Raw genomic sequence first — 24,333 nt, forward strand, 5'->3', positions numbered from 1 at the left:
CAAGTTGTGATCTGAAAATGGCATTATCTTGCTGATGTGTTCACAGTATGGTTTTGCATCATATTTCTTTTTCCCTCACTACTTCCTTGCTCATCTTTCCTGAAAATTGAACACTGATTTTGACTCTTAACTCGCAGCCGGTGTTCATTCCTCTGCTATTCCATTTCCGTGCCAGTGCAGCCCTGTTGGTTTTGATGGGAGGAAATGGGGGCTTTCTGGTTCTGTCCTTAATCCCACAGGCCTGCATGGAAAAAGCTGGGCTAATGCTACCGAATATCAAACCCCTCATATCCCTTAGAGAATTATTCAGCAATTACTGAATTTCACTCAGCATAGGAGAAAGAAAAGTGATCTTTTATTTTGGAAAAGCACAAATATCTAAGAGCGTTATAATGTTCAAAAGAGCGCTTCCATTTGAGGAGCATTAAATAAAACACTTCTAATCAGAATACTTAACAAAATAACATAGGCTTCCTTTCTATGGTGAAAATGAAAGCACTGAGCTATTTGGCAGTTAAATCTTCTTGCTCACTAAAGAACTTTCCCATACAGTATAAAAATACTATGAGACTGCACCTTTATCCTCTACTGTCTCTGTTGAGTATCATTAAATTTAGTCATTAAGTACTCTTGAGTTCAGTCTGTCTCCTGTGTTGACCTTTTATGCCCTTTCCCCCCACCTTGGTGTAGGGGAGATTCAGGGTTGGGGACCTGGAGACCGTAGCCAGCCTGCAGTCCTGAGCACAGATGGATATTTCTGAATCAAAGCCCAAGCCTGGCCTAAGGGAGTTAGATACAGTCATTTTCATTGAATTTTCCTGGGAGCTGGGTACTTAATTATCCTCAACTGCTTTGAAAATCGCAGACTCAGAATTTAGCAGGAGACAATGGTTTCTCTGCCCGCTAGACCCACACGGGGTTTCTTCTCCTCATGGCCCCTTCTGATGGACTTCTTTAATTTGTCTGTTAATTGGAGAATAGGACAAGTCTGCTCTCGCTGGAACAGAAAGTACAGACCAGATGTGTAAAGTCTTAGGCATATGGGCAGAAGTAACTCCTTCAGTTTAACAGAGGATAATTTGTTGTAAATATATTTAACATATTATTCAAAGAACACTGTAAGCCTTAGGCCTGAAATGAAGGCAGGAAAACACTCCACTTCGTGCTACACAAAAAGAGATATGAGGAAGGACTTAGAAATATCTGCAACTCTGATCCCCAAACTTTATTACATTTTGGTACTACTTCACAACTTGACTCCTTCCTCCCTGCCATGCTTCCTTCAGGCTTCATTTGAACTGAAACCTTGCTGTGTGAGAAGTGTAATGAGCAGATTACCTACTGTTTGATGACATTTTGCCCAGAATGATTTTAAAAGACTATACGGGATTTTAAAAATACTAATTAATACCTTGGCAGAGATATTTGGAAAATTTTAAATTTTTCATGTCACCGTGTGAAGTTTTAAATAAGCAGCCACCAGGCTGGGCTGGCTTGAGGAAAATGTTCCTTTAGTGCATGAAAAGCCCCCTTTGTAGCACTTCATTGCTGATCAGTAGGAGATGTGGAGTTAATAGGGAATGGGAATTCAAAAGCAGTTCTCCTGGAAATGGCTGATAAAGATGACTGTGCTGCAAAGCGTGACTTTCAGGGCTTTTTTTCTCTAGACTTGTGGTATCTGATACATTGAGGCTGGAGAAAAGCAGTCTCTGAATCAAAGTAGACTTTTTTCTGGGGGTAGCGGCTGTGCAGTGCTGTTAGGTATAGCAGCTCAGCCCCACCAGAACCGTACTTGTGGGCTCAGTGAGGAAAATGAGCCTCCTGAACTAAACACAGATGTTAATTTGAAAGAAACCATAATGTTATGTACATAACAAAGTGCTTGGCAAGCTGAAGGAAAACAGCAATTTGTATTGTTATTATTATTTAATATATAAATAAAGGCCTCACTGGACCGAAATTGAATTTCAGCAGCCTTTCTGGAGGCAATTAAAACCATTAGCTTCATCAGCCAAGGCCAGTGTTTTAATGTCTCTAAAACACTCAGGCTGCCAAAGTTAATTATTCATCTTTTTCTTAATTGGATTCAGATTGAATTTAAAGGTGCAGCTTCAATAGGGTTGGCTGAGCCTTAGTTTTTCATCTCTCTCTCTCTCTTCCCCTCCCTCTATCCCACAAGAAATGATTCATAAGAAGTCGTTTCACCACTTTGCAGAAGGGTTTTAGAATTGATTTCAGCCTAGGACAGCAGCTGATTATCTCATGGTAGCATGGCATCTCATGCTTTTTAGTGGCTGAATTTTGAAGCTGTTATTTGGTATACAGACAACCCTTGTTTCAAGTATTAGAACTCAGCTCTTCCTCTGATATGTTGCCTCTAGAGACAGACACAGTGGAATATTTTGCAGTATGTAACAAAAAAAAAATTGGTTTAATGCTTCCTCAAAATGCCATTTCCTCTAGACAAAGACAAAAGTACCCCTCTGCAAAGGAGAAGACATGGGCTCAACCAACTGAGCGAGAAATGAGGAGAAAAGGAACAGGAGTGCAATTTGCATGCAAACCAAGGGGGTACCTGGAAGGGGCTGCGGAGCAGTGCTACGATGCTCTGATCTGACCTGTTGCTATTGCTATTGCTATTCTATAGCCCATTTAGCTTTTTGATGCATTGTTGTGTCATGTGATACATATGGTTGCCAGTTAATGTTATATAAGTGAGTAGGTTTCCTGATCTAGCTCCCTGTCCATTTTTCATGTATAGCCTACTGCAACTCTTTCAGTCACAACTGACCTTTTCTAGACACTCCAGAGATGAAAAGTACCATCCCATTATAATAATATATTTTCATCTTCCTGTGCAATATTTTTAACTGAGGAGTTAGATGTCACTCATTTCTCATTATTAACAATATCATAAAGGAAAAATATATGTTTGGAGTCTGAACCCCAGGATCATTTTCAGGCCATCTGATTGTGAGTTTCTGAAATTAAAATTACGCAATGTACTAACTTCTTTTATGAGTGAGACCTAGGGTAAAACAACAGACTATAATATTTCAGATGGACACAACTAATGAAACTCTCAGATTTTTTTCCATATTATTAATGATGCTTTCCAGGTAAAATCTGTCACAGGCAAAACAAAATGGGTGGGGGTTTTTATCTGGAACATGAGTTTTTGTTTTGGCTGTTTGTCAAAATGGAAACTAAGAAGCATTTGTCTGTTACAGTAGTCACGATTACTGACACTCATGACTGCATGAGCCTGTTTCCTAGCATTTCAGTTTACTGCAGAGTAACTGAATGACCTATACAGTCAAAGAAGCAAAACCTTTTAGAAGCAAAGAACAATTTTATGTGGATTAGAACATGTGTAAGAATCAGGCTTGTGAGACTACGTCACAGATTGCTCAGTGTTTTATTTGATACTCTTTAATGCTATTTTAATTAGCAGTAGCATTAGTGCCTGATTAGTGTTTTTGTCTTGGCTATAATATTGTCCCTTTTTTATAAAATTACCTTCTTGTATTCTATATCAGGCCCTAAATCTGAAAGATTTCAAAAAAGACAAGATGAGGTAAGAAGAAATCAACTCATATTAATGCTTTGGGATTTACAGAATGTTGTTTCTTGATTCAAGGTGCACAAGGCTTTCATAATCCAGGTATTTCTAAAAAGCCTGCATGCTTGTTATAGATCATCATGTGAATAATAGACACATACCATCCAGCTGTGCGGTGACAGCTGGGCTGTGAGAAGTTAGTAGAGATCTGGTCTTTTAAATACTGGTTATCTTCTCTCCCACACTGTGTATCTGTCTTTAGAAATGAGGCTCCAAGTCCTAGAAATGATCTCAGACCTTCTCATCATGTTGTGTCCTGCCCATTACAATTCATAGCATCCACAGAAAGTAGCTGTTTTCAGCGGAGAGCGCTGCCAGAACAGGGACTGCTGTCTTGCGCATCTCCAACCCCACAGTTCAGTTTGGGAACAGCTGCAATGGGTCCCCACGTTTTCCTTAGTAAACAGCACACAATTCAAAAATACCTAGAAGGCTTTCAGTCCCCAACTCGATGCAGTATTAGAATGTGGACTATAATGAGGTCACTTTTGAAACTGTGAAAACTCAGATCTGCTGGGGTACACGCTAAAAATGAAAGGATGGGAAAATGTGTCCAGCAGGGCAGCCCGGCTCATGGCTGCCCAGGCGCCCTGCGGACAGACCCTGCTCGTGCAGCAGCAGGTGAAGAAACAAATGAGACAGTCCTGCTCTGGCAGCAGCCTGACCTCTGACTAGCGTATTGTCCCAAGTACATACTGCAAGACTGCACACCAGCCTTTACTTTTGGCAGACCGTTACCAGACTGATATGGGTATTAATTTAAGGGCGCAGTTCTTAGAGCTGCAGAGTATCGTCAGATTTTGGTCATGTTTAGAAGAGTCGAGACTAACTTCCAGTTTACCGATCTGGGGACCTAAGTATGCTATTTTAGGTTTGAATAAATTCTTTATACTTTGTTGAGAAGTGATTTTTTTTTTTCCTTTATGGTTTCCAGGTAATACAGCCTCCACTTGGGAGTGCTCGATTCATGTACTGTCTTTTCTCGGAGGGGTTTCTGGAGGAAGACCGTGGTTAAAACCCATAGAAAGTACCTTCTTAGATGCATGCTGGTTATGATAGAAGTTAGTTAGAAAAGGATGTTTATGTAATTGTCTTCTCTTGCATGTATTACACGGAAAAAAGCAAAGGCTTCGTTGTTTACCCATTTCCACTAGGTGGATCCCCTGTCTCTTCTGTACCTCTGGTGTGTGATGGCAAGACCCTCCCTCCCCTTTGCAGATCTTATCTGCCTTCCCCAGTGCGAACGGGCTGATACCACACTGTGCCCTGCGACCTCTGCAATGAGCACTTTTTGGCTGCAGGTGTTGAGAGTGAAAGCAAGCCTTGAATTGCTGAGAAATACTGATTCCAGAGTTTCTTTCTTTTTTCTTTCTTGGAGCTGGAAAAGCTTCCCTCTCCTCCTGGCTGAAGGACTGCAAGCCATCCATAGCAGGAGAAATGGATGTGTATCCAAGCAATCAGGAAATAAGGTCCAAGCTTTCTGGACATGCATATCTCTGATGAGGAAAATCGCTTCTAAACTGCCCAATTTACCACACAGGTTATTCCTATTTCAGGAATAGTCTGTGAAGAGTAGTTATACATGGCTTTTCTGGGGGATGAGGGAAGATAGGGGCTCTTTTATAGAAATTATGTGGACCTTTTTAGCTGGTCAGCACACAGAACTCTTTGTCTCTGTAATTGATGCTATCCAAGTCAGTGACAAGAAATGTGTCTTTGCCTGAAAGAGAAAAAAATACTGAAGAGCTGCATCATATTTCCTAGGAACTGTAATACCATAGCAACAGTTGTCTTTCATTGCTGCTGCTCCAGCATTGCTTAATAGTTCTCAGATTGCTATGAGAGCTAGGATCTATTCTGCTATAAAGCTTATTGCACATGGGTTGATACAGTTGGCAGATAATTACCATAAAAATGTGTATGTACAACACATTATTATTGTCTGTATTTAAAATGATTTTTTTGGCATAACCACGTGGCATTTTATTTCTTTCCTTTAAAAGCAATTTTAATTAAAGTTTATTGGTAGAACTAATTTGGCTTGATAAGCTTTGAAATTCTTTTTTTGGGGGGGGGATCGGTATTATTTTGGGGGAAATAATACTAAATCCAAAACTGTGAGAAAAGATTATTTTTTATTAGTTGCAGTTACAGTAAAAAATTGGAAAATATACTGTCCCTTTCAGTATTTTTTCAGAATGAATAAATATTTTGGATGAGTCTTCAGCTAGGAATTTAATTTATAGTGAAGAGGTTGAAATGGAAACATAGTATTTCAAACTTATCAAAATGAAAACTTTTGATTGACCACAAATTTTTTTCAAAAGTTCAGTTTATGAAAATGTCAACTCTGTCCAAATTCAAGTCAGGAGAAATGTTTGAAAATTCTTCTGAGATGAGAAAACCTTTCCCTGCTTAGCTCTTTTCTACTTATTATATATTAATACTGCCTGGCTCACTTGGTTAGGTGTGGCTTTTTTGTCATTTTTTAAATGAGAACTTGCATGGAAAATTAAAGCATACGTTCTGAGTAATTTAGGGTAAGCTACACAATGTCCCACCCCTTTGAATTTATCCAGGTTTTAACATGTACTCTCTGAATGGTTGGCACAATGGAGCTATGGATTAAATGTTTATGAAAATCAAATTACTTCTACAAAAAGTGGCTGTAGGTAAAGACCGAGGCTGAGACTGGAGGGCTATGTTCGCATCACTTGTGCTGGGTCCATTCTGTGGTTTTCTACTCTGTACGTCAGTCCAGCTCCTTCAACAGGCACTGAAAACATTAAACAAAAGAAATGGGCTATAAATGGCCCATGAGTTATGGGTTATCTTAGTCTGTCAGTTCTCACTGTTGTGAAGAACTTCTGGTATTTGCACAGTGATGTAAATTATTGCAGCCTGAGAGCATTAGCAAAGTGCCCTCCAAGCTGTAAAGAATCCAGTCCTGACAGTGTTCTGCAGCCCAATAAACTGCTTTTTTTTTGTGTTATCTAATCTCAGGCTTGACACTATCACAACAACAGAGTTGAAGCTAACTTATTTGGAGGAAATACTGACTTATGAAATACAAGGGGGAACCAAAGTGACATGGGAAACTGAATGCCCTGGCTGTTTGACTCGCAGTTCAGAGAGGACTGTTCATTTCCTGTGTTAGAAACAGCAGCAGATGACCACTAACATCAGCTTATAAATAAGGGGATGGAGGAGGAAACAATATGTGAAGGGTGGCAGATCCGTGGCTCTGTAGTGTAATAAATCAATTAATAGGTTTTTGTTTTGTTTTTCTCTTTGTGTACAGCTAACAAGAGAACACCAGGTGGCCCTCTCCTCCATCACTTACATTGGCTGCGCTGTGTCCATCTTCTGCTTGACGATCACGCTGGTCACATTTGCTATATTGTCGTGAGTAATTTTACCTTAATACCTGCTGAGTGACTATTGTACAGAAAGTCTAGCAGTGCATTTCAGGCCACTGGATTGGATCCCTTCAGGTCCTCAGAATAAAACAAAGGCTGTTATTTCTAAAATCTTCCTAATTAGATTCTGCACATGTATTTGTAACAGTTGGTTGGTTATTTCTAAATTACTTTAATTTCCTGAAATGGGATGGTCTTTATATAGCTATTTCTTTACTATGTGGGATTTTTTAGAGTTTTTTTTTTTTTTTAACTATCCCCATAGTGCTGTAGTTCAGAAATCTTGTAAAGTGGGGGGGTTATAAGTGGGCTTGATTCAGAGCTCAAGGCAAACACAGTATTACCAAGGATGGCAGGATCAGACCCCCCAGCTATATCTTTGCATTGCTTGGAGTGTAACAAGAGCAGAACTTCTTTCTGCTTTCTAACCACCTTGTCTGTAAGGCATTGTAATAATAAGCCATGCAGGTATGCTTGTAAAGGATGGCTCAGTCAATGTTAGCTGCCTTACTTCTGTTTCATACAACATGTGTACAATTGCATCATGTAACCCACATTTATTTTCAGGTATCTTGCTGTCCTGTCTTAGGCTAGTTTTCAAATGTGTTGATTTAGAGGGTGAAGGATACTAAAAGCAGTGTGAAATTCACTCCATCACTTGTGTTTAAGTCCTCTACCTCGCTGTGGCCTCATGCTTGTAACACGATAGTTCCTCAGTGGGCTTTTTGCACTGGAAAGATTTTTGTCATGAAGCATCTAGGCTGTTTACGCAAATTCATATTCCAGTGGTGACAACTGAGTTTGAGTTCCAGCTAGGCTGCGCAACATTTCTGAAACATTTCTGAACATACATTTCTGAAAAAGCTTTCATAAGGGTTTCTGTCTGAATAAAAAAGACAAAATCTGAAAAGCGGTGAAGTAACTTGCCCAAGGTTGCACAGCAGATTGGGAGCACAGCAAGGAACGGGATTCTTGTCTCCTATCTCCTTAAGCATTAAACTATGTTCTTCCTACTCAAGTGTTCTTCCTACTCAAGTGTTCAAGTTTTGATTTCTGTGCCCAAGCATGTCTTTTGCACATTCCTGGTAAGAGGCCAGTTTTTAGAAAAAGGGACTTGCTGAAACTCAGTAAAGTGATTGCAATGTTTGTTCCAAAATAGTATTATTTCCAAGTCTCAAGACCTGTGTTGGTCATACTTGGATCGTGTGTAATGGGTGGCAAAATTCATGCCAAGTAAGTTCCAAAGTCTGCCGATGCGGCACTGGGCTATTGGCTATGGGGAATGATCTGCTCCATTTTTGTCTGCATGCAAAATTGCGGATGTTACTGTTTAAAAAAGGAAAGGAGCAAAGGGAGCTTGTACTGCTACAGCTGGACCGACAAACTCCCAGAGAAACTGGAGACAAACAGGAGACTTGGAAGGAGAATTTTGACGTGGCTGACAGTCACAGGGTTTGACACTCCACCTATATATAGGATCATTTAAACTGCCGATTAAAAATAATTTGATTAGGTTTTCACTGGAGAGCAGGGCCTCATTAGACAGCTGAAGCAAAATTTTGCAATGTGGTGTTAGAGGACAGTGAGGTAACTGGAGAGGAATCTGGCAAGTTCTGAGCTACTCTGCACCGTGGCAAAGACGAGCAGTTTCCAAGAGTGTGGTCCTGGTTGCCTTCTGGGTAACAGCGTTCCAGTTTGTGACTGCGTGAAGCTCCGTATTAGAAAGTCATTGGCATCAGGAGCACAACCTGTCTCTTTGAATCACTTTTAGGACATCAGTACTTCCTGTCTTTTCATGTTCCTCTTCACTCCCTTGTAATGAGGCGCTGCTAAAACAATGCTGAAAGAGTGAAGCTGACATGAAGTCTGGGTCACCCTGCTCCAGAGGCCACAGATGGTGTGTCACCAGCAGTTGCAAAAGTCATCACAATCTTGTGTGATGCAGAGAAGAGCTGGGAGTGTGTACTGTTGTGCAGAGGAAGCACTGTAGTTCATGGAGCTAAGCAGTCCAGGTCTCCTGAGATGATTAAAGCCGACAGTAGGGGCTGGCAGAAAGCATGGGTTGAAAATGAAAATCTGCTGTTACTAATACTGTTTATTTTTTATTTTTTTTTAAGAAAAGAGTAAAATTATGCAAAAGGTCTGAAACGTTCAGATAAATGTTTTTGTTTGTTTACTACTTCCTGTTTCTGGATGAGAACAGAAGCAAAAGGTCAGAAGACTCTGAGGAAAGCATGTTCCTGTCAGATTTCCAGCTGGTTTTTGCAAAACCAAGAGAGAGAGGTTCAATGATGTTGTAATCTGGGCTCTGTCAAGATAGGCACTATACATACCTATAAGTAGATACAGTTTCTGTGCTCAAAAGCTGATAATAGTAAAGTCAAAACTGTAACCTGACTCTCTTCAGGTTCACTTATTTCTAATACAGGCAAATACCAAAAAAAAAAAAAAAAAAAAAAAAGAAAGAAAAAAAAAAAGAAAAAAAACCTAAGAAATTCTGCAGTGCTGTGTGGGCTAGTTTCTGCAAGGTGCAGAATGCTTTCTGTGAAGTACAGATCTGACTTCCTTGAGAGTACAGCACCATTCAGGATCCAGCCTTTTATAAATATTCTATCACAAGTTATTAGCAGAGCTAGTTAATGTGTAAATCAGTTTCTTTCTGCTGCATTCAGTACTGTGGCAGAATATGCAAGAAACTAGTTAGGTACAGCCAATCCTGGTGGAATAAGCACTCAGAAGACATAGCGATAGCCCCACCAAAGCAAATGAACAAAAGCCTATCAAAATGCTTGAAGATAAATCATAAATGTGTTAGTGCTTCTTGGAATATTGTTTTATTCATGAGTCTTTCCATCTTCTGTCAGGTCTGTCAGCACCATCCGCAACCAACGCTATCACATCCATGCCAATCTATCCTTTGCTGTCCTGGTGGCTCAGTTCCTGCTTCTCATCAGTTTTCAATTCAGCCCTGGAACAGTAAGTGCTAGAAAGAGTGACTGGTTTTTTGCAAGGCATCTCCATGGAATGAGTGCCACATGCTGTATGCAAGAAAGTGTCTGTTGGAAGATCTCCCATTTTTAGCATTTCTAAACCAAAAATGCCGTCCCACAACACTGGATAAAGCCTTTTGCATGTCCAATAGTGTTATCATAGTATCCATCCATGTTTGGCTATTTGCAAAACTGAAAGAGAGATGCTCTCCATCAAATGTAAGAAATGATTCTAGTATTGGAGCACATTCCAGCTGCATGTTAAAATGGAATGACTAACTTCTGTCCTAGGCTCTTGTTCTCGTTCATCCTTTTCTTATGTCGAAAATGAATTTTATATTGGAGAAAACTGTATGAGTTTTGTATTTAAATTTAAACTTTGTATGTATCTGTATTTCTGTTAGGGTTCTTTTTTTTTATCCTCCAATCACTGCTCATAAATATTTTGCTTTGTTTCACATTAAAAAGTCATCTTATTCTTGGTGGAAGGGAATGAGTTTTCTGATGGAACTTATTCCTGTGGCAATTTCTTCTGCTTTCCTGGACAGCAAACCAGAAGACCTTTGATTTTTTTGCTCATAAAGCTTTATTTGCATGGTACAATATTCTATTTTGCTGAACAGCAAATCCATTGATCATGATCTCTATTCTGGAAATTTAGATGAGTTTTAAATATCATTCATGTTTATTTGACCCAGGTCATAACCAATGAGAAAGGGATAGCATCATAAAACACCTATACACCTCTGTAGGCATCTAAGACCACTGCTTAAGCAAATGACAAACATCATCATATTACTTACTTGACAAATAAGTAAAAGTGTATAGGCTTTTTCTGCCTAATCATTTAGATCTGAACCTGAAATTACAGGTTGACCTTATGGCTCTGCTACCTCACTTGGGAATTCCTTTTTCCTATATTCCTTAGAGTATCAGGGTTGAAATCAGTAGAATCATGATCTAAAACATCAGTTGGATTAGATTAAGAGGGATATGCCAAGTTAACAGTATTCCACACCAGTGAAAAAAAATGTGTATCCACTGTTGTATTTAAAAAATGCTATTTAACATAACATAAGATCTCTTGATAGGAAGTCCCACTTGCAAAAGGCAGAAACAAAACCTTATTTTAAAATAATGTTCCAGTGTGCTCTGCTTTTTCGATAGGACAAAACTTGGCTGCTTTGGTGATTAGCTGTTGCTCCATATTACTTTTGACAATCAATAAGGTGTTTTTATTAATCTGTTATTCTTTTTATTCTCAGTATAAATAAATATGAGGTTTGTACCCTTTTAATTTTGAAAATACAAAAGTTATTTATTTAAATTTATATTCGGTTCAGATGGAATCCCTTGAGCTTCTAAGTTTATAAATAATAATAATGTCTGTTTTTACGTAGCTATTGTTACCTGAGGATCTAAGAGCACTTTACAAAACTGAGTTCATATTCTTCTGGCTATTAACATCTAGATAGGTCCTGAGTGAGTAAGATAATGGGCAAGGGAGAAAATAATATGCAGTGGTTTAGAAAAGAAATTGGAGACAGTGGAGAACAGCAAAAGTTACAACTGGAAAGAGAAGACAAGGAAAACCATGCATTAAAATAACCCTCTCTAAATAAGCATAGAGCTAAAACTCTGCTGAAAGGACACAGGCTTGAGAGCATAAGCAGGATGTCCCATTCTCATGTTTCCCCATTTTTCAGCTAATCCAGGTTTTCAGACAATTCAATTCAGTCAGTTCAGATAAAGTGTAAGAGCCTTTTTACACCTTATCAAGGCCTGCATCACCTCCAGTCTTTTAAAACACTAAGAAATACACGTTGCATTTCCCATTTTCACTAGGATGCAGGTAGAGCCCGTGTTCACCAGGGTCCTGTCCTAGTGCCCACCCATATTTATAATATGCCTTGTCCACACATACATCTGCTTGTTTAGTTAAGCAGATTTACCTAAGCTTGTGAAACACTCATGTAGACTGTAAGTTGCAGTTTAATAGGGACATTTTTCCATTTCTCTTACCCCTTTTCCAAGCTGACTTTAGTTAAATTGAAACTATCTGAAACCAGGTAGAGTATAGCAGAAGAACTTTTGGAAGTGTTGTAAGTAAACTGGTGTAACATCAAACTTTAAATTAAATTGATACATACTTACCTGTGGGCAAACCAGAATTGGGAGCCCTCTGAGTACGGCTTTATTTAAATCCAGAAGGGTTGGTTCTCTAACCAGTTACCTTTTCCATACTTGATTACATTTGAGTATAAAATGGTCACGATATTTACAGCTATGAAGGCTTATTTTTTCCTGTTTTAGAACTATAGCACATACCAAATCATATACATTACAAAAATCATGAAAACAAAAGCCTCTTTGATGCCACAGGCTTGCTTTCCAAAGTGAAACCATTCACAGAATCCATGGTTGTTTCAGCTCTACCATCTCTGTAACATCATAATTCTATGGGCAGAATACTGTAAAGATCTTAAAGTTGAAAAGCATGATGTGCATATTATCTGCCACATTGTTATTTTTATTGTTTTAATCTCTTTGGATCAGGGTGTTTGATTTTTTGACTTTTGTTAGTCTTGTGTCTTTACCTTCTGCATACTCTGCTCTCATTAGTTTTGATGCCAGTTTTAATACCTTTGATACTTTAATCGGTTGGCTAATGATTCTTTACTAAAAGATGGAGACAGCATTTACACCAGGAGGTCTAAATTACTTAATCCTTTGCTTCTGCCAAAGACAGGTCTATTTAGTGCTAAACATTTTACAAGTGCCCTGCTTGAGAGGACGCATGGTACCAGTTTGCATGAGGAAGAACAGTGCACTCCTAGGGATGGCATCACGTAAACAAACAATGAGCTGGCATCACTTCCTTGCATGACTGCCTTTAGACTGTCCTTCCTTTCCCCATCTCCATCTCTAGGGATACTGAGTATTTAGTTTTTGATTCCAGATAAAGTATACAGTATTTTCTGGTAATTTCAGATGTATTAATCGTTTGCAATTCATTCTATAGCAGTTTTCCTTTTGTAGAACTGGAGTAATTTTTAACTTACTGACTACAAAACTCTGAAGTTATTTCTATGAATAGGACTTTGATCTTTCCAATAAATCCAGGAGTATCTGTTTTTTACTCTTTTAGAAAAGGTTGTCCTTTACACCTGATATTAGTACTGCTAAAACAGTAGTCCTGAATTATCACGGCACATTCCAGTAAGACAATTTTTCCTGAAACTATGTTATTTTTCTTCTAGAGATGGATAGCATTTTCTTCCTATACTGACAAGCCCATAAGACATCTTTGCTATCCAAATGCCAGTCTAATGACTTCCCTAGAGCTTTCAGCCATAGATAGATTTGTTCAGACAGATTCACATTCTTAGTTATGTTTATTTTTCTGTCTTGCTATAGACCAGAGAGCACTGTTTTTATTTAATGGAATCTCAACAGCACTGTGCATTTAAAAAAAGTTAACCAGCAACATTTCTATAGGCTACTAAGGAAAAGCTAAGACCTGAACATGTTTGTGGGAGAAAGTGAAGTATTACTTAGACATAGGAAAATGAAAAGTGGAGTGGTTTGGGGTGTTACGTAGCACTGTTTTGCCGGCAAAGGCAATATATCTACTATTTGCAGTTTTGCAGCTAGAATATTGAGGTGTTTCTCACTCCGTACTCCTGCATGGTACTCCCATGGATGTGGGAAGGGGAACTTAAAATAGTTCCAGACAGAGAAACAAAATTAGCTACTTTTGTTTATGCTATTGGTATCTACAGAAATTCAAGACTGTGTCAGAGCATATAGACTGCAGGGGAGGACATTTTCAGAGGGTTCTGTATAATGCAGTAACATTGACACTCAAATTGAAAACGCTATTTTAAATCGGATTTAGAAAATGCATGCAAATTTACCTATCTGCTTTAAGACTGTCCTCAATGAACATTATTTTCTGAGAGGTGATGCTGAGAGACTGTTTTACTTTCTCAACAACCATTAGCATGACAGGCCTTGCTAGTGGCTGATCTGATTTTTCTATTTCCACAGACTCATGAGCAGTAGCTGTAATGAGAACTGTCTTTTTGCAAGTATCCTACTAAAAGTAGTGTGCATTGTATGATACAGCAAGGGACACCAGTTTGCTTTTAATGTGTAATGTCTCAGGTTTTCAGTGCCTTTTTCTAGAAGGCAATTTTGTCAAAATGTCCTCAAAGTAATAGGTAAGACATTAATACAGAATTAGTAGCAACTTGGCTATTGATTTTAGGTAAAAATCTGCAACTCAGTATTACACAAAATTATATGCAGACCAGCCTCCTGCTACTGCACTATGTTTTATTTTTCGATGTACATTCTTTGGCTATTCAAAAAATGGAAAGTATCCATTTGACAAAACTAGCTTTATGTAAGCTTTATGTTGTATTTATATTGCATGGACTAATCTTCCTGTAGAGATCAAAAGGCATTAAAATGGATTTCATGGCCTTATGATAAAATTAACTGGAAATGTTTTTTACAATTTTTGTCAATAAGCAAATCTAGTTTAGTTATATGTCACCGAACATTTCAAAATAGTAAAACATTTACAGATCTCACTTATATGAATTAAAACCCAAGTTATTGCTTTTTAATGCAATGGATTTGCATTGGAATGTCCCCATGCCAGCACAGAACCAGCTGAACACAAGTGAAAAGGTACTGGAAGGCTTTAATTTTCATTATACTACCAAGTCCCAAGGTTTTAATTTTCATTACAATACCAAGTCCCAAGCCATCCACAAAAAGAATAAAATGCCACCACAGAGCACCTAAGCTTACACAAAAAAGGGAACTACTAATTAACATTTGAAGATACTGTTGCAGCAAACTGGTTCCTACTGGTAATGCTACTGCAGCCCACAGATTCCAACTGCAGGGATATTTTATGTGTGATTTTTCCAGATGAAGAAGAGAAACGGTGAAGAAGAAAAAAAAGTCTTTCCATTTACATGGGCTGCATACAAGCAGTCCTTCTGAAACTCTGTACGTGTCGCAGAAGGGACGGTGCAATTACAAAGCAGAACGACCACCATCAGTATGCTAGCCGATGCAAACCTGAGAAATGGCTGGAACTCATTTCACTAAAGTGTTTAAAGTGTACCTTAACTGAAAGCAAACTAAACAAGGTTATCTTGTGGTACCATCACTGGCAATCACATCTGTTCAATTACTGCATGATGAGTGAAACCACTTGTGGTGAGACATCCTCAAAAAGCAATTAGTGGTGAAAGGAGAATGTGCTGTCTGAATACGTGAGGCATGGAGAAGGAGAAAGGATTAGGTTTTGCTGTTTGCATAAGGGAGGTTGATAGGAGACTTAGGGAAAAAAATGTAATGATCTCTCTGAGGAATAATTGGTGAGTGCTGTTATGACAGCCTTTGGGGAAAAGCCAGGCTTTAAACCCATACGTGCATTTCCTGTAGTCCACAGAAGGCCATAAGCATTGCTGGGGCCATGTCTATCCCTCCTGACTCAGGAGGGATTTTTTCCTTCTCACTACACTGTTGTTGTCCTGGCATTCCTTGCTCTGTTGTGGCAGCATTTATTTCACTTCAAAACATTTTATAGCTTAAATTGAAGCAGATGCTCCAGTTCACTCCCAGTTGGACTCACTTACTGGATGGCATTTTTCTGTTGCTTAAACTTTCCTATTAGTTTCTATTTCCAGAATTTCAACATCTCATTGTGCAACAAAAGACTATCAAGGAGGATTCAAATTGTCTCTAAAGAGAAGACTTTGAGTTCTTTGCCTTAACCACTAGATGCGCTCCTGTCAAGTATGGCTTTGCACACCTACTCCAGGCTATGGGAAATAGAGAATTCAAATAGGCAGGCAAACTACATCACCACCAAAGAGCAAATAGGGCTTGAGAGCTAATTATAGCTTGTAGAATTTTTTAAAATGTTTATATTTGCATTGCTGATGGAGGGGCATATGATGCTTTTACTGAATTTCTTACTTGGACAGACAGAATTGGAATACAGTAAGATTTAATTTGTGAGTTATTTTATTTTTAACAAGAGCAGCAAAGTAGGGAAGCCACTAGCAAAATGAAGTTAAAGATCAAGTTAAATATGATACCCTGTTTGAAAATTTCCAGCTTTCCCTCAAACTTAGCTGAACTACTGACTTTCCACTGTGTTGAAAATGTAGTTTGAACCATGCTGTTTCCCCCCCCCCCCCCATCACAGAACAGGGAGAAGGGTATGGGACAGCATCTGTACCACCACTTCTCTGACCCTCCTATATTTATTGCATACTCAGCAACACGCAGCTGAACCTGCAGTTTCAAGTTCTTAAATCTTTTGTAGGCTCTGGTAAGAAGAGTATTGCGTATGCACAAATAAACAACCAGTTTGGCTTTCCACAGCATGTTTAGCAATGGTTTTTGTGTTCTGATTGTGAAATAGAGAATTTGTTACTCTAAAGTTATCTTAAAATGCTCTAGAAAAATAAAAGTCCTCTAGTGCTCTGTTCTTAAAGAATGTTTTACTCCAGTGGTTTAGTATTTAGTATGTAAATGTAAAAATTATCACAAAATTTGAAAAACCCTACCAATATGACTGCACCACAAAGAATTAATGTATTTATTTTTGCTCTTATTTTAGGTGCCTTGCAAAGTCTTGGCCATTCTCCTTCATTTTTTCTTCCTGAGTGCTTTTGCATGGATGCTGGTGGAAGGATTTCATCTCTATAGTATGGTGATCAAAGTATTTGGGTCAGAAGAGAGCAAGCACTTATACTACTATGGGATTGGATGGGGTAAGCATTTAGTAGCTGCTTGCTTTCACAATGGGACAGGTTTATATTATGGATCCTAATCACCTATTTTTTATAGCATGCATGAAACCGAACTTCAGGATAGTTTTTAATAACGACATACAATGTGAATGTATTTGTCATGCCATGATTCCTGTCTCAGAGTTAGACAGTGTTCAGCAGCATACGTAAAAGATCGATCCTATGATCACAGTTTGCCTAAGTGAGAGTAGGTTTGTTGGAGAAGAATATGCATATTTTTTCTGACCGTAATCAAACTTTTAAATATATAGTACTTAAACGTAATCCCACTGCTGTAAATTCCTTGACCTTACTAAGGCCAGATCAGATCCTTGATTACAAAATCAATAGCAGGAATATGGGAGGGAAGTCTCATTGCACTGATATGTTCTTTTTTTTTTTTTTTTTTTTGTTCTAACCCATAACACTGGCTTATTCTATCTGTATTCTGCAATCACCATACATACAAAATGGGCATAGTATTTCAGGAGTATCACAGGACTTCATTAGTGCATGTTTTGTGCCTTGAAATCCCTAGGTGAAAGAGGCTGCAAGGAAGCTCAGTGTTATTATTAAGAATAAAAATGTAGTCCTACAAGACAAGAATATCACAGATAAAAATTTCCAGCTTTTTAAATGCAGGAACTAAAGCATAATCTCTCTTACCACCATCTAGATGTTCTCTAATTGCCTATCTGAGCTGCAATGCCCCCTAACCCCAAGTTAGTTTTACTGTTGATGGGCAATCAACATTTCTTATTGACCAATTTCTCTAAAAAGAAAGGTAATAACATTTTCACTCAGAACTACTGAATGGCCAATGCTCAGGGAATCTTGGCAAAGCGAGCACATTTTTGAGTTCTTTCATTCATGTAACTGGTTTTGTCTTCTTTTCACTGTTCCATGTCAACCCATAGTCCATCTGACTCAGGCAGTGAAAAAATTATCTCTGATTCAGACACCCTCACTGGAAAACTGGTTAAAAAATGAACTTCACTGCATATTATCTCTGATTAATTCAGGCAGGAGAAGTTGTTTGCCTTAACCAGGCACTAAGTTTGCTTTTGAGTCTGAATTCGCAGATGCTATAGAGACTCTCAGCATAGAAGCTCTGAGAGACTAGTTTGTTGGAATGGAATAACGCATTAAGCTACTGGCCCTAAAATGTCAATCATAGTGTCCTTTTAATGTACTTATTTAATGATTTTTCATTTCTGCTACCTTCTTTAGTTCATAAAAGTTATGGTCAGCCATTTTCATGTTGCAATCAGTTAATGTCTAATGGTGGATTGCCATAATCATACTGGATTTAAGCAAAATTCTGTACTGCTTACGACAAATATGTTAACCTTGCTAATTTTAATGCAATCTAAGGTTAGGAAGGAGCTAGTCTTTCCTAAACTGTCCAAGGAAATGGAAGGATTAATACAAATTAAAGGACAGTATTGACTAAGGACAGCTAAGCAATTTACTATATAACTTTATGTCAACATTCTATTTATTTATTTCACTTAAAAGACTTATGGAATGTGTCCTTATCCTGACTGGTTTAACATTTTTTTTTCTTAAGGAATGGCCAATTTCCATGCCAATAGTATGCACCTTAAAGCTTCCAGGTGCTAAAAGCATTTGAAAGCTGTTTTACTGCACTGAAAGTGCAGTAGATTTGTGTAAACTATTTTTGGCAAAACCAATTGAGTTTTCTTTTTATAAAACCACTACTTAAAACAGCTAAAGGGGAATATGTTAATTCTTTTCATGCATACAGACCCAAGAGTAAGAGAATCTAGGCATGCTGAAAGTTGAAGATACATGAGCTCTGCAGATTCTTCTAGATTTGGTGCTAAATGTAGAAAAATGTGCTGGTTTTAGAGAAGTTTCTTGTGATCTTTTTTTGATCTAAAGCTCATTGAATGCAAATCCAAGTGGATCAAATCAAAAAAAAAAGGAGTACCAGGGATATATTTTCCCCTTCAGAAATACTATGTAAAAAACCCCCACAATTAATTAACTAGCTGCACTAGGGCATTTGCTTATAGCAGATGCTTTAATTAACTTAATTTGCAATTAGTCATTAATCACCTTGTGTAAATAAATTCATGATTTATATGTATCACAATGTACCTTCACGCCTCTTTTCCTGGCACTTTGTGTAAGGCTTATTTGTTGCAAAATGGCAGTGATCTGCATTGTGATTTAGAAGACACAAGGACAAGCATGAAATCTGAATGCGAGACCACTAGTACTAAATGTTGCATTTGGCCTCAGTCTACTGTGATGTGATTGCTGTCACTCAGGGGGCAGTAATTAGCACAATGAGTGCACAATCTATTGCTACATAGCCCAGTGGGATGCAATGTGATTGCTAAAAAGGGTTTTCAGTGGTAGTTTGAGTAAAGCTCTGGAGGACAGTCCCTTAGGACCAGCAGTAGGTATTGTGATCAAAATAGATTTTCATCACAAAATAAGGAGGCACCAACAGTAGAATTTTCTATATTCAGTTCCTCTAGCAGTGTTCTTGGCAAGGATTGCATGAGAAACCTGTTGCCAAGCTCTGTTTCTTAAGTATAGCACAGGGACTGTGGGAGACATCATCCACATAACAGCAATACATTTCTCTGTGAAAACCTTTCAAAAGCCCTTTTTTGACAAATATTTTAATTTTTGAAAGCAAGTTTCAATTATTATTCCTACAATGACTTGGGAAAATATGTTTTCTAAAATCTAGTAAATCTACCATGTTGCTGGGAAAATAGTTTGTATTGCTTTTCCTTTTTTTTTTTTTTTCTGTACAGCTCAGAGTATCTGCATTTGAGTTAAATGTTGAATTTCCTTAATCATATTTGACATTATGTCATTGCTGAAAGTGTGTCTAAACATCACTGAAATGATTTAACTAGGCAACTGCACTCCAAAGTGTTTATCTCTTGATAAATATCTGCATAACCTTCATTCAGTCAGCAGCATCACAATGCACTGTCTGGTATGTAACTTTAATACTCATTGAGTTGGTAATGGATGTTGCTGAATAACGACTGTTTTTAGAGACAAAAGCCACATTGCATTCACTGCTTTAGTAGATGCTTAGAACTGCCAAAGCCTGAGGAATGCTTACAAGGACGCCTAGATTTGTCAGGTCCCAACTTTTTCTATTGTTAGCATATTGGCATTGAATGTGAATAGAAATGTTTCAATAGAAATGTTTAATTAGAGATCAAGAGTCAGTACTGCTTTCAGCAGCAGTGTGTGCTTGTTCTCTAATGTGTAGAATTTGGGCTGTTGCATCATGATCATGATGAAAATACAATAGGGAAAAGATATATAAGCCCATAAAATTCCCACATCTTGATAAAGTCTTGCAAGTCTGGGCTAAAAAGGCTTTGTCCTAAAATGATTTTTTGTCTGGCAGTTAGAATGAGAGCAAGTTAGTCTTAAGTGCAGCTGTCAAAAGAAATAAGCATTCTTGTGCTATCCTGAGACAATGATACACAGCTTCCAATGTCTAATAGAAATGGCCAGTTTTTTACAGTTTGGCTTGGCTAATTATTATACTGACCAAAAATGATAGAAAAAAGTCAAAGACAAGGATGTGTCATCTCATGTTAGTCAAAGCAGGTAGCTCATTTCTTTATTCTTCACTTTTATTTGAAATGTGAATGCATTCAACTTTTGCAAACTCATAGTTCCTGGAATAATGACAAACCCCAGTCTTGAATTTAAAAACCCAGACACATCATTCTTTTTTAAGCAATGTATGTGCATAAAAGTTTGCAGAATCTATGTTAATGACAAGGTGAAACTTGAGGCAAGATTTGACAGCAGATGGGAACAAGGGATGCTAGACAGAGTATCACCGATCTCCTAACATATATGGAGATTTCTGAGAGACACTACTCCAGTAAAATGAATTCAACAGTAATCAAAGAGGCAGGTTACCAAATGTGCAGAGCTGATTGAAGTTCCTGTGTATTATCTTTAGTCCCAAGGGTGCTAAAATTACCTCAAAGCCTGCAGTTGGCAGTAATTCAAAAGAAGAGCAACTTGAGGAAGATGATAATATCCTACCTTTAAAAATACCTTGAGACTCATTGGGGAAAAAAAATACTTTGTTGCCTTGGTGATTCAGCATAACACACAGAGATTAATGTATCAAAACTTTTCCCACCCACCGATTTGTAGGATGCTGGTGATATAGTTTGTGATACTGGAGATTTTTCTGTAGCATTTTGGTCTTAGCCTGTTTTCCTATTTCAGAAAATTTCCTTTCCTTTAGATATATATGCTTAGAATAGAGATTTCATTCTGAGCTGTCAAAAGATCTGAGCTACCTTACTTGCTGTTGCTTGATATACTCCCAGACTTCTCCATGGATATGGCATAAACCAGTAGAAAAAAAGAAAATCATATCAAATTAACTTCTACAAAAGAAATGAGAGAATATACTTTTCCCCATCAAGTCAAATAGATAGTTTCAGGTTTTAGAGAGAAAAATACTTTCATTTGTGTTTAATGTTTCACTTTTCTCTATAAATGACATATTTAGCCTTTTAGAATTAATGTCTTAAAATAGCTTGCTTCAAATTGTCTGCTATAGAGCTTCTATAGTTTTTTAGTTTCTTTCTACATATAGAGGACACAGTAGCTTTCAAAATACAGCATATAGATTTACAGGTATTTTTCATTTTATTTATTGTTAGTGCCTGAGAAATTTAAAGCAAATGGATTAGATATGAAGTTTAATGCTGAAGAAGAGGACGGATACTGATAATCTATCTGACATTCATGTTAGTCTCTACCCTAGCGCCTCTGTTTGGGCTCCTGTCTGAGCAAAGATTGCGCTATGGGTCTTCTTGTGCCCATGTATTCAGAGTTTATGCCTACTCTGCAGGCTGTATTTTGATGCGGGATTCTGGAAGTAGCTTTAAACTAGCTGGCTGGGGGACCAGAGGAACTCTAGCTGCAGCAGCACAGAGCTCACTGTGTGATGATTTACCCTATTCGAATGTGATGCTCCATTGCTCGGGTACTACAGGGACACAGATGTCACCCATGCCATAGCTCAGCTGCCAGAATGCTGTACGAGAACATTTTCATCTGATGCTGTGCTCTGGAAAGTACAGTCTATTGCATCATAAATTTGGCGATTCGGGGTAGAGTTGGTGAGCATATTTGTAACATCTGCTAACTGAGAAAACATTTCAGATACAGTAAAAAAACATAATCGTATTTCTTTCATGGATGAAAAACAGTGCCAGCACAACATTAAGATTACCTATTATGGATGTAGACTAAACTTTACAGCTCTTATGCAATTATTACTGAAAAAGGATTAAGGAAGCACATTTACTTTTGTGTATAATATATTATCCCTATAAATTTTTTACTCCAGATCAAATCTTATGATGCCTTGAGGCTAAATATGTTTTTTCAATCTTTATGAAATTTATTGAATGATTTTTTCTTAGAGGAAAAACACTCCTTTTTCACTGTAGCAAAACCTTGTTGTTGCTTCCATTACCATCTGCCTTTTAATATCCTGTTAATGCAAAGTAAAGACAAACACTGTACTGTAGGCTGCAGATCATTTTACTTTCTCTGACTTAACAGCTCTTTTTATACAGATGACTGCACTATGTTTCACCTGCATAACTTTTATTATCTTCCCAAAGAACTCTCTATTTAATTTTCTTCTTCGCTGCTGTTTAACATTGATAAAGAATCATACTAAATCCTGTGCATATCCAGCATTTGATTTGGGGGAAAAAAAGGCAGACAAAAGAAGTATGAGAGAGAGTTAGGCACAGGTATTTTTGCTTCTGCGACAGTCACCTAGGTAGAGCTTGTTTGCTGCAGGAAGGGAACTTGCATCAGAAGACAAACAGTACCAATCAGCAAAGTTATGTCTCCTCATTAATTGAAGATCTGAGTGGAAATATGCAGACATACCTGAATGACTTTTATTCTAGTTAGTTCACATATTCATGGCAGCACAAGTTTCTGCAGATGTGCTTATGTCTGTGCTTAATTGCTGTATTGAATATGATTATTCTTTGTTCACATGTCTATAGGATTGTCCTTTCTTAATACACATATGTGATAGTAAACTAAAATGTTGCCTTTGCTTAAATCTTACACAAAGAAAATTTCTAAGGCTTATTTATGCTGATTTAGACAAGCATGGGAGAGCAGAGCCAAGTTCACAGGATGTTAAACTCCAACCTGCTGAATGAATTTCAGAATCTAAGACCTAACAATACCTGCAGATGCTGCTTTTTAACTATTGAGTATCTTTCTCATGTATAAATACAAGCTGTTTCTACTCAAAATCATAAAAGAATGAAAATACTTCTTCCAAAAACTATAGTTCTGCCATTACAGGAGAATTTTACAGAATTTTCAGAGGATGATGCTGGTAAGAGTCAGCGGAAATTAAATGTCAGGGGATTTTGTAAAAACCTCATGCAAAAAACAGTAGAATTTAAAAGAAAATTGGTACTTTACTTTAAACTATCATATATAACACCCTGCCTGGGACCTGGTTATTAAATTCTGTAAGTTGATAAGAACCCTAAACTTCCGATTTTATTAAATCATACAGGGATTAACAGACAATCATTTAATATTTAAAGGCCTGAGGTTTTACTATGTTCAGAACTACTGGCAAGAAAAACCGTGTTTCCTTTCCAGCTACTGGCTTGGAAAGCCGTGCTAAAGTGGCACAACAGGACATCACAGTGCTATGGGCCAGAGACATACAGCTACCACTGACAGCAGAACCGTAATTGTCTGACTTGGCGTAATTCTTATGTAATCCTGTAAAGCATTCCTGCACCTCCCAGGACGTAGCCCAGTGGAACTGTCAAAGCCCATCTGGAAATGTAGTCTACTTTAAATGCAAAAATCTTGCAGGGCTGTTATATATTTATATTAAAATAAATCTTGTTTGGGCATCTAAGTGGGATCTTAATTTGCTTCTGTCTATTCATAACTGTCCTTCACTACTGCTTGCAATGCTCTAGACAAGTAAATGTCACCATTTCTGACTTCTTGCCTGCTAGTCATGCACCCATGTGAGAAACTCAGCTCTGTTTCCTAGATTGTTTTTAATTCATGAACTAGGTGCACTTACTTGGGGAGAGTGGTTAAAATAAATGAGCCTGATATTGTACCACAGAATATCACTGCTTGAAAAGCAAGAGATAAAAATTCTATTTAAAAAAAAGGGTTAAAAAACCCCCCAGATTCTTGATGAAATTAGGACTAATTCAGTTTAGCTGTTAAATTACTGCTTTATTGAAAAGTCATTTTATTCTTTGAAGTTAATTGATTAAAACATTATATTACACAGAAGAACTCTGAGTTAGACGATTCTGAAATAACTCTGAGTTGTTCTGTTGTCTAAGTGCAGTTTAGCTGAACTTGCATGGTTTACTGGAAGGTGCACTTTAGTTACTAATGTTGCCACCAACTTTGACTTT

At 37.8% G+C, this 24,333-nt stretch overlaps 1 protein-coding gene across 2 annotated transcripts in view; it reads left to right on the forward strand.

Annotated features, from left to right (window-relative positions):
* ADGRD1 (adhesion G protein-coupled receptor D1) overlaps positions 1–24,333 on the forward strand; it is a 165,576-nt gene that overhangs the window by 102,519 nt on the left and 38,724 nt on the right. For both annotated transcript variants that reach the window (XM_064522041.1, XM_064522042.1), the window contains 3 exons: positions 6,924–7,027; positions 9,906–10,017; positions 16,684–16,837. In XM_064522041.1, the coding sequence (XP_064378111.1) occupies positions 6,924–7,027; positions 9,906–10,017; positions 16,684–16,837 (370 nt within the window). The remainder of the gene's footprint in view (positions 1–6,923; positions 7,028–9,905; positions 10,018–16,683; positions 16,838–24,333) is intronic.

This window comes from Dromaius novaehollandiae, chromosome 17 (genome assembly GCF_036370855.1).
Source record: "Dromaius novaehollandiae isolate bDroNov1 chromosome 17, bDroNov1.hap1, whole genome shotgun sequence".
NCBI lineage: Eukaryota > Metazoa > Chordata > Aves > Casuariiformes > Dromaiidae > Dromaius > Dromaius novaehollandiae.